The sequence below is a fragment of the Gymnodraco acuticeps genome, unplaced genomic scaffold, assembly GCF_902827175.1.
Source record: "Gymnodraco acuticeps unplaced genomic scaffold, fGymAcu1.1, whole genome shotgun sequence".
Taxonomy (NCBI): domain Eukaryota; kingdom Metazoa; phylum Chordata; class Actinopteri; order Perciformes; family Bathydraconidae; genus Gymnodraco; species Gymnodraco acuticeps.
Genome location: NW_022989851.1, coordinates 37,501 through 52,038, shown reverse-complemented (window position 1 = coordinate 52,038; position 14,538 = coordinate 37,501). Strand labels below are relative to the sequence as shown.

The 14,538-nt window shown below is 43.2% G+C and overlaps 1 protein-coding gene across 1 annotated transcript in view; it reads right to left on the bottom strand.

Moving 5' to 3' along the window:
* Nucleotides 1-786: 786 nt before the first annotated feature.
* Nucleotides 787-14,538, bottom strand: part of LOC117561672 (calcium-dependent secretion activator 2-like) — a 48,634-nt gene continuing 34,882 nt past the window's right edge. Inside the window, exons 3-6 of the mRNA XM_034239220.1 lie at nt 12,945-13,046; nt 7,215-7,278; nt 4,365-4,488; nt 787-2,432 (exon numbers count right to left, since the gene is read on the bottom strand). Of these exons, the coding sequence (XP_034095111.1) occupies nt 2,272-2,432; nt 4,365-4,488; nt 7,215-7,278; nt 12,945-13,046 (451 nt within the window). The 3' untranslated portion in view covers nt 787-2,271. The remainder of the gene's footprint in view (nt 2,433-4,364; nt 4,489-7,214; nt 7,279-12,944; nt 13,047-14,538) is intronic.

The window sequence follows — 14,538 nt, the reverse complement described above, 5'->3', positions numbered from 1 at the left end:
AGGTTTGAACCGGGTCCTCTGCATCGGGACCAAGCTGAGATATACGGCAGCACTCTCCGGTCAATGGAGTGCAGTCAGAAACGAGTGGGTGGAAAACGAGAACAATATCATCTAAAACGTGCAACTTAAAGTCCAACAGAAACTATGGAAACACCGACATGGTGACGGATGTTCTGAAGTAGTAATATAACTCCCAGGACACACAGCGAGGACATGACTCGAGAAGCAGGTCACGTTTGGCAATGCTGCATGCAGAACAGGATGGGTATCAGAGACACAGACACTCACCTCTCTGCCCTTCCCACGGCGGAGTCCAGAGACACAGAGAGGACAGAGAAATAACAACAAGTCTAATGTCAATAAAACCGTTTGGGATGATGTTGAGTTTCTGACGTATTGGGTTCGTTTAGGACGAGCGCTTCTACTTTGACTTTGAGTACGGAGCAGCGGGAGTTTGTGACATCACGAGTTTTGAGCCAATCAGGGTCCAAAGAAATGTGCAAACTTCCAGAGGAGGTCAGCACGACTTAGACAAACTCATTTTGATTATACAGACTGATATTGCTATTAGATATGATGTGGGACTGACACTATGACGGAACAGCTGTTCTGTCACAAGGACGGAACAGCTGTTCTGTCACAAGGACGGAACAGCTGTTCCAACTATCTGTGAGGAACTGACTTTCTATCAAGTCAGTAGAACACAGGGTCTTCTTCTTCTTCTTCTTCTTCTTCTTCTTCTTCTTCTTCTTCTTCTTCTTCTTCTTCTTCTTCTTCTTCTTCTTCTTCTTCTTCTTCTTCTTCTTCTTCTTCTTCTTCTTCTTCTTCTTCTTCTTCTTCTTCTTCTTCTTCTTCTTCTCTTCTTCTTCTTCTTCTTCTTCTTCTTCGAGAGGAACCACTGAGAGAAACCAACACGGAGTGGAGCGAGGACGTGACAGTCACCGAGTAAACAATTATGAATCATATCTATATTTAATCTGTGACAGCTTGTGGTAAAAAGCCTCTAATTTGTGGTTAGCATCGCGGGGCAGAGACGCGCGGTCTCCATGGCAGCGGCGTGTTATTAATGTGAGAAACAGATGCCTCCGTCTCAACACCTATGATTGATCAGTTGAACACCGCGGCGTTTGCATATGGGCCGTGGGCGGTGTGTTCGTGGTGTGTTCGTGGTGTGTTCGTGGTGTGTTCAGGGAGCAGGAATCAGCAGCGCCACTTCCTGTGTCAGCCGCCACTTAGCGAGCGGGGGAGGAGGAAAACAAATGGACAGTGAGGCGAAAAGTGATCAAAAAAGTTAATGAAATGATCAAGAGACGCTGCGGCTGTCAATCACAGCGGGGGGGAGAGAGGAAGAGGAAGAGAGAGAGGACGAGGAAGAGAGAGAGGAAGAGGAGATACAGAGGGAAATAGAGATACTTAGCAAATATGAACTTTCCCAAGTGTATTATATCTTAATCAATTGGTTTACCCGGGGGCTCAAAGACAGCATCGCCCTTTTGTATTAAAGTATATATTGTACACGCATATAGTATTTAAAGTCACTGATGATACTGTTGTATAAGGAGTCAGGGAACAAACATGTTTGCTTTGGATCTCATTGTGTATCTGATCATTTTGTTTTAATGCCACTTTCTACTTTTATTAGTTTTAGTTTCTGGTTTTAAAATCAAGAATATTCAACATAAGGAGAAGAAGACTGGAAGTACATAAAGTATCAATTCATTCATACATTGGATCATTTAACTTTTAGAAATGTTTTCCAGCAGCGAGGGATCGTCTGCAAACACTCGCTTTAAATGACTTTGTATCAAGTATCGAATGTTCTGAATTGAATTTCCTGGATAAATAAAGGTTCTACTACTTAAATACTTTTAGTACATGTTCATGATTACGCTGGAGACGGTTCTTTGAACTTGGAGTATTTGTATCTTTGGTTTATCCAGGAGACTCAGGTTTGCCCCTCTTTATTGGGGACTATGCATATTTTATTTAAAATAACTAATCAAAAAATAGTGCTAAATAAAAAAAGCAATGGGAAATCACAACAACATTATCCCTGTGCTGTTTTGCATAACTTCCGGTTTAATCATCTCCATTTCAGTTTGAGTTGCTGGTGAGGGATCGTCTGCAAACACTATGGCTTTGAATACTTTAGGCACATTTACGTGATTAGGTTTTTTAACTGAGTATTTTTACAGCCCTTTTACTTAAGTGAAGGATCTAATTACTTCTCCCCACACTAGATTATTTGGGCAGGGTGTGATATGAAATAGACTACAGTTGTCCTCCAGGCCCTGTCCGATGGTTCCTCAGTGGTTCTGAACAGCGTGGTACCTCTGCGTGGTGCTCCTCGTTCTGCGTCAGGACCTCCACACAGAGCTCTCCGAGGCGCAGCATGTCCTCCAGACGCTTCTCCGGAGCGGCCTGAGGGTCCACTGAGGGTCCCACACACAGAGGGGGGAACACACTCAGTTAATACACAACTACAACTCCCATAATCCTCAGCTTCCTAAAACCACCAGACTCAGGGACAGTTTCATCCCACGGGCCATCAGACCGTTAAACACCTGACCTTTGAAACAACATCCATAACATTCATCTTTTGCAACTTATCAATATCCCAATGACTTGTCTATAGACTCTTCTTCTATTTCTGTGTTGCTCTGTGGGAGGAGCCTGTGACCTCAGATGTTCATTGTCATATCGGCACTGAGCACACGTGACAACAAAAGCCTTGAACCTTGAACTCTCGCCGCCCCATTGAACCCCTTTTAAGCGCTGAATGCTTGAGATATCCTGCTCCTCAGAGGATGAACCCTTTAGATTTCAAAGATCCCTCTGACAGGTTTGAATCACTAACAGCACGACATGAAGAGGTGTTTTAAAACAACCTTATTAACATCACCAAAGTGCATGAACAACACGGCCAACCCTTTCACTTGTAAATGCATTTCATTTTAAGATGCAGAGATTTAACTCTCGGTACTTTCAGGTGACGACAACTCTAACGCAGAAGACTGCCAAATCCAAACAGCTGACTTATTTACATTGAATACGTAACGGCTATACTTTGTTTTAAACCAAATTGTGATCTTTTCCTAACCTTGTAACCATTTAAGACAAAGTTCACCACATGTTTAAAAACCGTGTCAGTAAATGACGAGTTGGGAATAAAAACAGGGCGTTAGATGCACGCACGAAGCTTCAAATGCATGACATCAAACAGGAAGTGTTCTTAAAAGTGGCGTAAAAGGGCTTGCCATGAAATCACGTTGGTTTCTGGGATATTATAGGTTTGTATGTAGCACCACAGAGTGATGTGGAGTCATGTGAAGGTTACATATATATAAACTTAAAGGTCACCTATCATGCTATTTGTAGACAAAGGATGGGTCTCAGATATATGCACATATATTAAAAACATGTCTATGAAGTGTTTTGCTCAAAACACCAAACAGAACATTCTAGCCATGCCTCATATCCCTCTATTTCACTTCCTGTTTCTAAAGCGCTGATTTGGGGTATAAAGCTTTAAAGAGGAGGGGTCTGAGCTCATGCGGGACCCGGCAGCTACTGTCTAAACTAAATGCTGCCGTGATGAAAGGCCATATCATGGATTATCAAGGATTCTCTCTGAAACAGTTTGGAGCTCAAAGGCTTTCTCTCTTGCCGGTTATACCACAAGGTGAGTTCCTTTTTACTTCCTGCTTCTTCACACACATGCTCTCCAGTACAGGTTAGCTCTGAGTGTTAGCGATGCTAATGTAAACACCGACCATTACGTCCAGAACAGTCGGGCATTGTTTCTGATAGCAACGTTTCTGATTGGGCCGTGGGTCCACATTTCAGATATTACGTCATATCGGACGCAAATCTGGATCAGCTCCGTTGTTCCCCGTTTTTAGAGATTTGGGTACGGAGGAAAAGAGAGAGGGTTTTATTTCCTGACGCTGCGTGAGTTCCCCGACACACCGGGGACACATGGTGATGGAGAGAAGACATCAACAAGTGCATTTTGCATGATAGGTCCCCTTTAACACAAAAAGTAAGGACATTTGTGTTTGGTAATGCTTCTTGGCGATACATCTTATACCGTTGGAAAGCCTGTTTACTTACCTTTCAAATGGTGCCACATTTTTGAGGAACATGCATTTGTGGGGTGGGTTAGGGACAATCATCCAATCCACCAAACGCAACCAACCAAGAGTCAACAGCAAAAATCAGCTGTGTGGCAGAGGAGATTTGTCACATACTCAGCTCTGCTGCTCATCCCACAAATGCATGTTCCTCACAAATGAAATAATCTACCAAACACCAAAGTCCTTACTTTGTGTGTTCAGTTGCTATGATACAGTGTAAGGTCTGACCTGTGATCTGAGCGTACTCCATCAGCTGGCTGTAGTTGATCTGAGCTGCGTTCTCCAGACACCTCTGCACCAGCTTCTTCATCTCCTCCGGAGGGACCGGAGTGGTGATGTCCTTCATCAGCACCTGGACAACAACAACAACACAAACAACAACAAGAAACACATATCAGAGAAGAGGAATCAGCCAGCGATACAGAACACACAACAAGTTGATTTGTTTGCTGATATCAGGCATTCTTTGAGAAGGAAATCACTCGCTGATGGCCAAGAAGGTCGGCCCTACTTTCTCAGTCTGATTCAAACTAATTGGAGACGGCTCGTTTGAATATGCAGAGACACAGAATGCAAATACAGCAGGACGGGAAGACGGAGACGTACAATACATATAGGAGAGGTGACACTTGATTAGAATCAGAATACTTTATGTATTTAATTCATTTTGAAAGAGCAATACTCTATTACATATTATTAAATCTAACTTTGAGACAGTTGCTCAATTTAGGAAAAAAAAATATATATTAACATAAATATTATTTTTGTTTTAAGTTAAAATGTGCAATCAAATCGATAAAATAAAAATTAAAGAAGTTCAAATAAAGAAGATAGGCAGTGGTTCATTATTATATAACATATATGAATGCTGGATTTCACATTTAGTAGTTTGGAGCGACAGGGAGAGGAAACTGAAGAACTCTCAGGTCCAACCGACGCTGAAGGTTTTCAGTCCTGGGTTTCATTGCTGCACCTTTCAACACAAGGCAACTCAACATGTGTCCCCTCTTCTTCATGTCTCTTCTACATCAACATGTGTCCTCTCTTCTCCATGTCTCTTCTATATCAACATGTGTCCCCTCTTCTCCATGTCTCTTCTATATCAACATGTGTCCCCTCTTCTTCATGTCTCTTCTACATCAACATGTGTCCCCTCTTCTTCATGTCTCTTCTACATCAACATGTGTCCCCTCTTCTCCATGTCTCTTCTACATCAACATGTGTCCCCTCTTCTTCATGTCTCTTCTACATCAACATGTGTCCCCTCTTCTTCATGTCTCTTCTACATCAACATGTGTCCCCTCTTCTTCATGTCTCTTCTACATCAACATGTGTCCCCTCTTCTTCATGTCTCTTCTACATCAACATGTGTCCTCTCTTCTCCATGTCTCTTCTATATCAACATGTGTCCCCTCTTCTCCATGTCTCTTCTATATCAACATGTGTCCCCTCTTCTCCATGTCTCTTCTACATCAACATGTGTCCCCTCTTCTTCATGTCTCTTATACATCAACATGTGTCCTCTCTTCTCCATGACTCTTCTACATCAACATGTGTCCTCTCTTCTCCATGTCTCTTCTATATCAACATGTGTCCCCTCTTCTCCATGTCTCTTCTATATCAACATGTGTCCCCTCTTCTCCATGTCTCTTCTACATCAACATGTGTCCCCTCTTCTTCATGTCTCTTCTACATCAACATGTGTCCCCTCTTCTTCATGTCTCTTCTACATCAACATGTGTCCTCTCTTCTCCATGTCTCTTCTATATCAACATGTGTCCCCTCTTCTTCATGTCTCTTCTACATCAACATGTGTCCCCTCTTCTTCATGTCTCTTCTACATCAACATGTGTCCCCTCTTCTTCATGTCTCTTCTACATCAACATGTGTCCTCTCTTCTCCATGTCTCTTCTACATCAACACGTGTCCCCTCTTCTTCATGTCTCTTCTACATCAACATGTGTCCCCTCTTCTTCATGTCTCTTCTACATCAACACGTGTCCCCTCTTCTTCATGTCTCTTCTACATCAACATGTGTCCCCTCTTCTTCATGTCTCTTCTACATCAACATGTGTCCCCTCTTCTTCATGTCTCTTCTACATCAACACGTGTCCCCTCTTCTTCATGTCTCTTCTACATCAACACGTGTCCCCTCTTCTTCATGTCTCTTCTACATCAACACGTGTCCCCTCTTCTTCATGTCTCTTCTACATCAAACACGTGTCCCCTCTTCTTCATGTCTCTTCTACATCAACACGTGTCCCCTCTTCTTCATGTCTCTTCTACATCAACACGTGTCCCCTCTTCTTCATGTCTCTTCTACATCAACATGTGTCCCCTCTTCTTCATGTCTCTTCTACATCAACATGTGTCCCCTCTTCTTCATGTCTCTTCTACATCAACATGTGTCCCCTCTTCTTCACGTCTCTTCTACATCAACATGTGTCCCCTCTTCTCCATGTCTCTTCTACATCAACATGTGTCCCCTCTTCTTCATGTCTCTTCTACATCAACATGTGTCCCCTCTTCTTCATGTCTCTTCTACATCAACATGTGTCCCCTCTTCTTCATGTCTCTTCTACATCAACATGTGTCCCCTCTTCTTCATGTCTCTTCTACATCAACATGTGTCCCCTCTTCTTCATGTCTCTCCTACATCAACATGTGTCCCCTCTTCTTCATGTCTCTTCTACATCAACATGTGTCCCCTCTTCTTCATGTCTCTTCTACATCAACATGTGTCCCCTCTGTGGAAAGAGACTCTGAAAGTTTCAGGACCATTAGCCAATCACCAACCAAGGTAACCCCCCCCCCAGAGAATCAGCACTTTGGAAACAGGGCTGAAACAGAGGGGATTATGGGTAATGCTGCAATGATCTGTTTGGTGTTTCAGCCAATCAGAGACAGGCTCTGGATATATCTGAGACCTGTCATATATTGATGAAAGACAGTATAATAGGGGACCTTTAACTCACTCTGTGTTTCATGCTAAACGAACCCCCCTTTGAAGGAGACATGTTAACAGATCTAAAGTCAGTGTACAGACATATTTAACGATGCTTAAGTATTTAAATGTACCCGCTCCTGCAGGGACAGCGTTGCCTTCAGGGCCCCATCTGGTCGTCCGAAGGGGAAGCAGTACCTGTAAATCAGATGTAGAACGTGGGCGTCGTTACACTTAGAAACAACCTGAAGGACAAACAGAACAGGAAGATGGAGGCGGCAGGAAGACGTCAGCAGATGGCCGCCTGCTTTCTTCTAATTACTCCGATGAAGAAGAGTTCTCACCTCGGCAAAGACGAAGAGGATCGGGGAGTTTCATGTCGCTAATTGACAAGTGAACACAGCTAAATAAACAAAGGCAGGTCAGACCGTAAACACACAGACAGATGTTCTGCTTCTCCACTCTCAGGAGGAAATATAAATAAGTGTAAGGATGGAAAACGAAGGAGTTTGAAGAATCAGCTCCAACTTCAGGAAAGGTCTCCGGGGGGGGGGGGGGGGGGGGGGGGGGGGGGGGGTTGGTGTTCATTTAATTAGACATGTGGAATTGTTCTTGATTAATGTTTGAAAGGCTTTCAAAACACTGTGTGCACATTGATATTATTTACAGAATATTAAGAATAATGAATCAAATTCAAATCAAAACTGAAAAAAGGTATAATGGCAACAACAAAAAAAGACAGAATTTGAAAAGTAATTTTTTTTAAAGATAACTATTTTCTATAAAGGTAATTTTGTTTCGAGGATCGACCAAAACGTGTAAAATATTTGATATTATTTAAAGGGGACCTATTATGTAAAATGCACTTTGTGATGTCTTCTCTCCATCACTATGTGTCCCCGGTGTGTCGGGGAACTCACGCAGCGTCAGGAAATAAAACCCTCTCTCTTTTCCTCCGTACCCAAATCTCTAAAAACGGGGAACAACGGAGCTGATCCAGATTTGCGTCCGATGTGACGTAATATCTGAAATGTGGACCCACGGCCCAATCAGAACGTTGCTATCAGAAACAATGCCCGACTGTTTTGGACGTAATATGGTCGGTGTTTACATTAGCATCGCTAACACTCAGAGCTAACCTGTACTGGAGAGCATGTGTGTGAAGAAGCAGGAAGTAAAAAGGAACTCACCTTGTGGTATAACCGGCAAGAGAGAAAGCCTTTGAGCTCCAGACTGTTTCAGAGAGAATCCTTGATAATCCATGATATGGCGTTTCATCACGGCAGCATTTAGTTTAGACAGTAGCTGCCGGGTCCCGCATGAGCTCAGACCCTCCTCTTTAAAGCTTTATACCCAAATCAACACTTTTGAAACAGGAAGTGAAATAGAGGGATATGAGGCATGGCTAGAATGATCTGTTTGGTGTTTTGAGCAAAACACTTCATAGACATGTTTTTAATATATGTGTATATATCTGAGACCCATCCTTTGTCTACAAATAGCACGATAGGTGACCTTTAAAGAATGCCATATGGATGCATGAGGGACTTCAGTGGAACTATTTCAGGAGTTTTTAAATCACATTAAGCAGAAAAAGCAGAAGAAATACTGTCATATAAAATGATATATTATAAATTATTGAAATATTTAATTCATTAAATCAGATTATACAGAAAAAACGATTTAGTCAGTAATTAGTTTGACGCCACAGTCATGTATTTGCTGCACATTGTTAAAGTAACTGAGGTGTTTTTTACCCAGACATTAAATTATTAAGGCTTTCACACTGACACACACCAGGGTCACATAACTGTCTTTGACATTTAAATTATACTATTTAGTTTAGCCTGAAACTTGATTCCCTGCCTGGATGATAATCAGTAGGTAAAGACAGTTCATGGTTTTAATTTAAATACTTCTCAGATTCATACAGGTTGTATTTAACACAGACCGTGACCTTTTCGTTACCCAGAGACTCTCCAAACATGGAACCTTTAACAGTTATACAAACGTTCAGAAAGTCATGAACTCGTCTGTAAGAGTTCTGCATTTAAGAATAAAGAGTTTCCACTAAAGGCTGATGGGTCAAAGGTTATTACTCTATTATATATTGTCATCAGTTTCCATGTGAAGTGCACGTATTCACTTTGCTGTGAACTCTTCACCGTGTGAGTACTTCTGCACTTGCTGCTGTTTCCTGTAGTATACATTCAACACGGCACCTTGTTCAAACTTTGATTGTATTTTCTGTATTGTTTGCTCTTGACCTTCCTCTTGTTGAGTGCTGCACACACAGAATCTAATCCTTTTAGAAGTGAAAATGGGCCTGGCAATTGCATTCAGTTAATAATAGATATATAGACATGACTACAGATGGTTTGGCGTCATTGAAAGGACGCCGTTATGTTTGTAAGTCATGTATCGCTCAAATGAATACCAGTCAAACATGTTTGGGTTGAAGTGAATTGAGGTGTGTGTGTGTGTGTGTGTGTGTGTGTGTGTGTGTGTGTGTGTGTGTGTGTGTGTGTGTGTGTGTGTGTGTGTGTGTGTGTGTGTGTGTGTCAGTGTGTGTGTGAACAGAGAGATAAATGAGTGTACTTCAGAGCCATTGTCCACTCTCTCTTTCAGCACCTATAGGCGACACATACGGAGGGCACAAGTTTGGAGCATATTGAGAAGAGTTTAACCTCCATAGTATAATTAATAAAAAGCTTGGGGGTAACAGATTACATTTAAGGGGATAATTAGGATAAAATCAAATGTAACTGTATTTACATTAAACATGCATATGTTATCAGATTACTGTTACATTGATGTCTGATTGGCTAACTGGCCGGCTCTGCTGTGATTGCTTGAAGATGTCCCGCCTCTTAGGCCCCGTCCACACGGAGACGATATCAGTTGAAACCGCTAACGTTCTCTATCGTATAGACCAGGGGCGCCCAATACGTCGATCGCGAGTTGGTAGATCGCATGGCATTGAAAACAATTTTTAATTAAAAAAGTTAGCCTATCATCCATCCTTACTGTGGCATTTGCCACTTGATTGACGTAAAGGTAAGCCAGTCTGAGATCTCATCTTGTCTAACACGCAGTTCACCACGCATGAGCTGATTAGTTAGGGTATAACATTGACGTAATGACCAAAAATGTACTGAGTTGCATTGTGCCATACGGGGTCATGCAGTTATGCAAGGTACACCAACATAAGGTATACTTAGCATTCTTAATGTAGGTAGACAGACAGACGCAGGCTGCGTGGGACCTCACCTCGCAGAGGGCAAATGCGGCGCAAATGCCCCCCCCCCCCCCCCCCCCCCGCTCGCGACACAGAGGGCCTCACCACATGACTTTGGGCAGGGGCGGCCCTGTAGGTAGATCACTTTGACTTGGTCATTTTAAAAGTAGCTCCCAAGCTGAACAGGTGTGGGCACCCCTGGTATAGACGGTGCGTCCGCACGAAGCCGAAACGGAGCCGAGGGATTTTAGCCTCTGCAGACCATTTACATGCACACAAAGGGAGGGAAAACCCCCAACAATGATGCAAAATACATGCATCTTGGCTCAGGTCCCCCAGGGACACTATGGCGAATATAGACCAAGTCTAACACACCTGTGGTAAAGGAGCACATCTACCTCAGTGCGGCCCTGTGTTGGTTGTCTGGTGTCTCAGGCTCCAAAACAAACAACTTCCTCCAGGTTCATCTTAAACTGTGAGCTTTGACTGTTGGTTGGTTAAAATGAATAATTACCAAAGTGTGATGAGGTAATCTGCAGATAATCTCCCTCCTGATTGAGAAACAATAACACCGCTTGGAGGAGCATCTGTAGTTTAAACGTATAACCTTCAATTCATCCGTGGCTTTAATCTAAACTAAACTGTGGAAGTCTTGCTCTTGTCTGGGAGGGGGGACATTAGCATAATCCCAGCATTGTCCCGGCCATTGTTTAGCAGCATTAGCCTCTTGTTGAGGTGAGTTGGTAATGACTCGCCCCTCCCCTGCTCTCGGGCAGATGGAGGCCCCTCTCAGGCGTGAAGGAGTGTAAAGACGGGCTTCAGCACGGTTAATGGCCGCCTCCTTTCAGACGAGGGCTGCTCAAGGTCTGCAGCTTTCACACCGGCTCACAATGTGTTCACACGCAGATGCAGGGAGGTCTGCACCTGTTGTGCTGCTGAGGGGATAAAAATACCCAGAATCCTTTATGGTGGAGGTAAAGGAGCAGGCTGGTGGTTTTGACATGTTGTGGTTTGCTTCAAAATCACTCTACATGACAGTGGGGCGTTCAGCTAATGTGTTTCAGAGGTCTCCCATGTTTTTATTCAGCTTTTATCTCCCTTTTGTTTCATGAGGAATATATTATCTGACTCATGTTGTGTTACCCATTAACATCACATTATCCTCATGAGGGGAAGCAGCACTAATCAATGCATTAAAGGGTCAGTTAATCCAACAGAAAACAAGAACCTGTTGTCTTTGTTCCCGCTGTAGTGGTTCATCTTCAAGGGTTTGATTATCGTACACACAGTAGCTACAGTGGAGTTATGGCAGTGGACATCTGATGTCCCGTGCTCCTCCAGAAATGCCACATATTATATAAAGGACATAAGAGAAACATTTGATTACAAATAGAGATTAGGAAAGCCTTGATAAAAAGGGAAGGGAGTTATCCTTTGGTTTTATTGAGCTAGTGGTTTATTTCTATTTGTTATGAATCACAAAGTGGTGTCTCATGCGGCTTTCACACCAGCGCTTTTCCCTTTCTAGCTCCGAGCGGGAGCTTTTCTGGTTCAGCTCCGGTTTCTCTTCTCTGCTCCCGCTCTGTTCACACCGCCCAGAGCTGCCGCTGCTGCGTCATGACGTCACCGTTTACGTGCCTGCTTCATAAATCCAAACCGCGCGGAAATCCCTCACATCGACAACAACAACAATGGCCGATTGTATTGAAGCGCTGTTCGCTTTGGTTATCCTCTTACGAAACGACATGGAAGGCATCGGACGACTTTACAAGGGACGACTTTACTTGGAACTTTACAAACATCACATGCGAAATGCAAGATTTCTTTGTGGTCTTCAGCATCAACGACGAATCTGCCCCTGCCCCCGCCTCGACGTAAGAGAGACGTAAGCGAAGCTCTTGCCTCTAGACCGACAATTTTTTGGAGCTGGAAGTGAACCGGATTCCGGAGCTAAGAGGCGGCGCCTCTGCGGTGTGAACAGGAAAAACCGGTACTTTTCAGGCTCCAGCTCCGAGCCGGAGAACGGGCATTACTGACGAAGATTTGGAGGTCGAATGGGATTTCTTTGAGCAGCACAGAGTAAATGTCCCTTACATTTAGCTGGAGGACGATATCTCCCAACGTGTATAACGATAATAACACCCATGGATTTTTCTCTATAGAGCAAAGAGACAGTTTCCTGTGGGTGGCGGTGGGTTGTATGTGATTTCTTTTGAGCGCACCAAATGTCTACATCCCTTATTGAAGAAGATTGAAGATTCAACTTATTGTCATCACGTAGTATAGGCACTATGTAACGAAACGGTTTCTCTGCATTCGACCCATCCTAGTGTTAGGAGCAGTGCCATTGTGTACGGCGCCCGGGGAGCAGTGTGCCTTGCTCACGGACACCTCGTGGGACTTGAACTGGTGACCTTTCCAGTTGCCAGGCCAAGTCCCTATAGACTTCGCCACTACCGCCACTATTATATTTAGCTGGAGGAAGATATCTCCCAACCTGATAATAAAACCCATGGTGATACAACTAGAGAGAAGAGAGAGACCGTTTCCTGTGGTTGTAGGTGACTCAGTCTGCTCAGTATGTGTGTAGTTGTGTGTAGTTGTGTGATTGTGACGGTGTTGGTACCTGAAGTGAGTGATCTGGTTCTCCAGCAGAGCCATGAGGCGACTCCTGACGGCCTCGAACTGATCCTTCTCCTCCAGCGTCACCGTGCCCATCCCGTCAGGCCTGAGAGGAACAGGAGAGCAGTCACTTTAGAGAGAAGAGCCCACGCTTCTTCAAAACCCACCAAACAAAGCGTTTCAAAGAGTTAACTACTGCTGGGAAAACACTGAATGTCCTCTTCCAGTATGAGAGTGACATGATAACAAAGGTACCCCAACTGTAGCTGTGAACATGACAGGATGTGTGATTACCTAGAAGAGCATCAGGACTGTTTGAGGCATATGATAGCTATGTGATTAACATGATGATTCAGCCTCTATGGAGAGAGACATCAAGCATGCTCATTTCTGACGTGGAGCTAATCTGAAGTAAACATTGAAGACTGCTTTCTACTCCTCCATCTTGTGACTGTGTAACTCCCTCTCTTGGATATCAGCATGTGAAGGACACTGTTCAGGAATTAGCTGATGCTCTGTATGTGATGACTCCTTCCATTCTGGAGAGGATCACAGATACATGGATCCTGAGGTTGAAGCTCAAGCCGGGGACCAGGGATTATTAGCATTTAGAAGTATTCAGAAAAAGACAGCATTTTTTTATTTTGAGAACAAATTCAGAATTTAGAAATTTTTGAGAAAAAGTCAGATTTTTTGAGAAAAAGTCTTATTTTGTTTTGAATACTTCCTTTCTTGAGAGGATAATAAATATATGGACATTGAAGCTCAAGCTGGTGACCAGCTAATGTTGCAAGATTTAAAGAAGAACCAGGCCCTTCGACTGCTAGCATCTAATGTGACGTCGCTAATGCCAAACACTTTTGAAATGTGTTTACTGAACAACAATCTTCTATAAAGAGGCCCTATTGTGCTTCTGTGGGAGATCCTTTTCCTGTAGTGTGTTCCATAGGTTTTAGTGCATGTAAATGGTCTGCAAAGGCTAAAATCCCTGTTACCTCCAGAGGGAGTTTCTCTTTTGTTGAGGATGTTTTTCTTAAAAAGGTATTAAAACAAATGGCCGTTTTATTTATTGAGCTGTTGGAGCTTTTATTGTGAAAGGTTGGCAGGAAGTTGAGTGGACTCAACAGAGATTGAAAGAACAGCAAAGTACTGAAATGCATTGCAAATAAGAAAAGTATTTAAATGTGTTACGGATAGAGTACGCACATGTGATCAAATATAAGTGAGTAAGTTAAATATGATTGGCCTGTTTCATATAAAGATCTGGTTCTCTGGAGGTAAATAAAATGCCTTTTCCACATCGAACGAGATCTCTGGAGAGTGTTTCTCTGGAAAGCTGTTCCGAGCACAGAAGCCCCTCTCATGGATCGCTCCTCACTGACAGCAGCAGAATCAAGTCTTCACCATCTGAAGGTGATAAACATCTCGACGGGCGGGCGGGGGGAGTCAGCGCAGGAATCTCCATTTGTTTGTCTCAAAGAAAGAAGAAAATCTAACAGAATGTGTGGAAAATCTTTCAGGCTTGTTTTTCTGTCTGTGGCTTTTCTTCCTCAACTTGCTTATTTTTCTGAAAAACTAAAAGAGAAAGCAGCCAAACT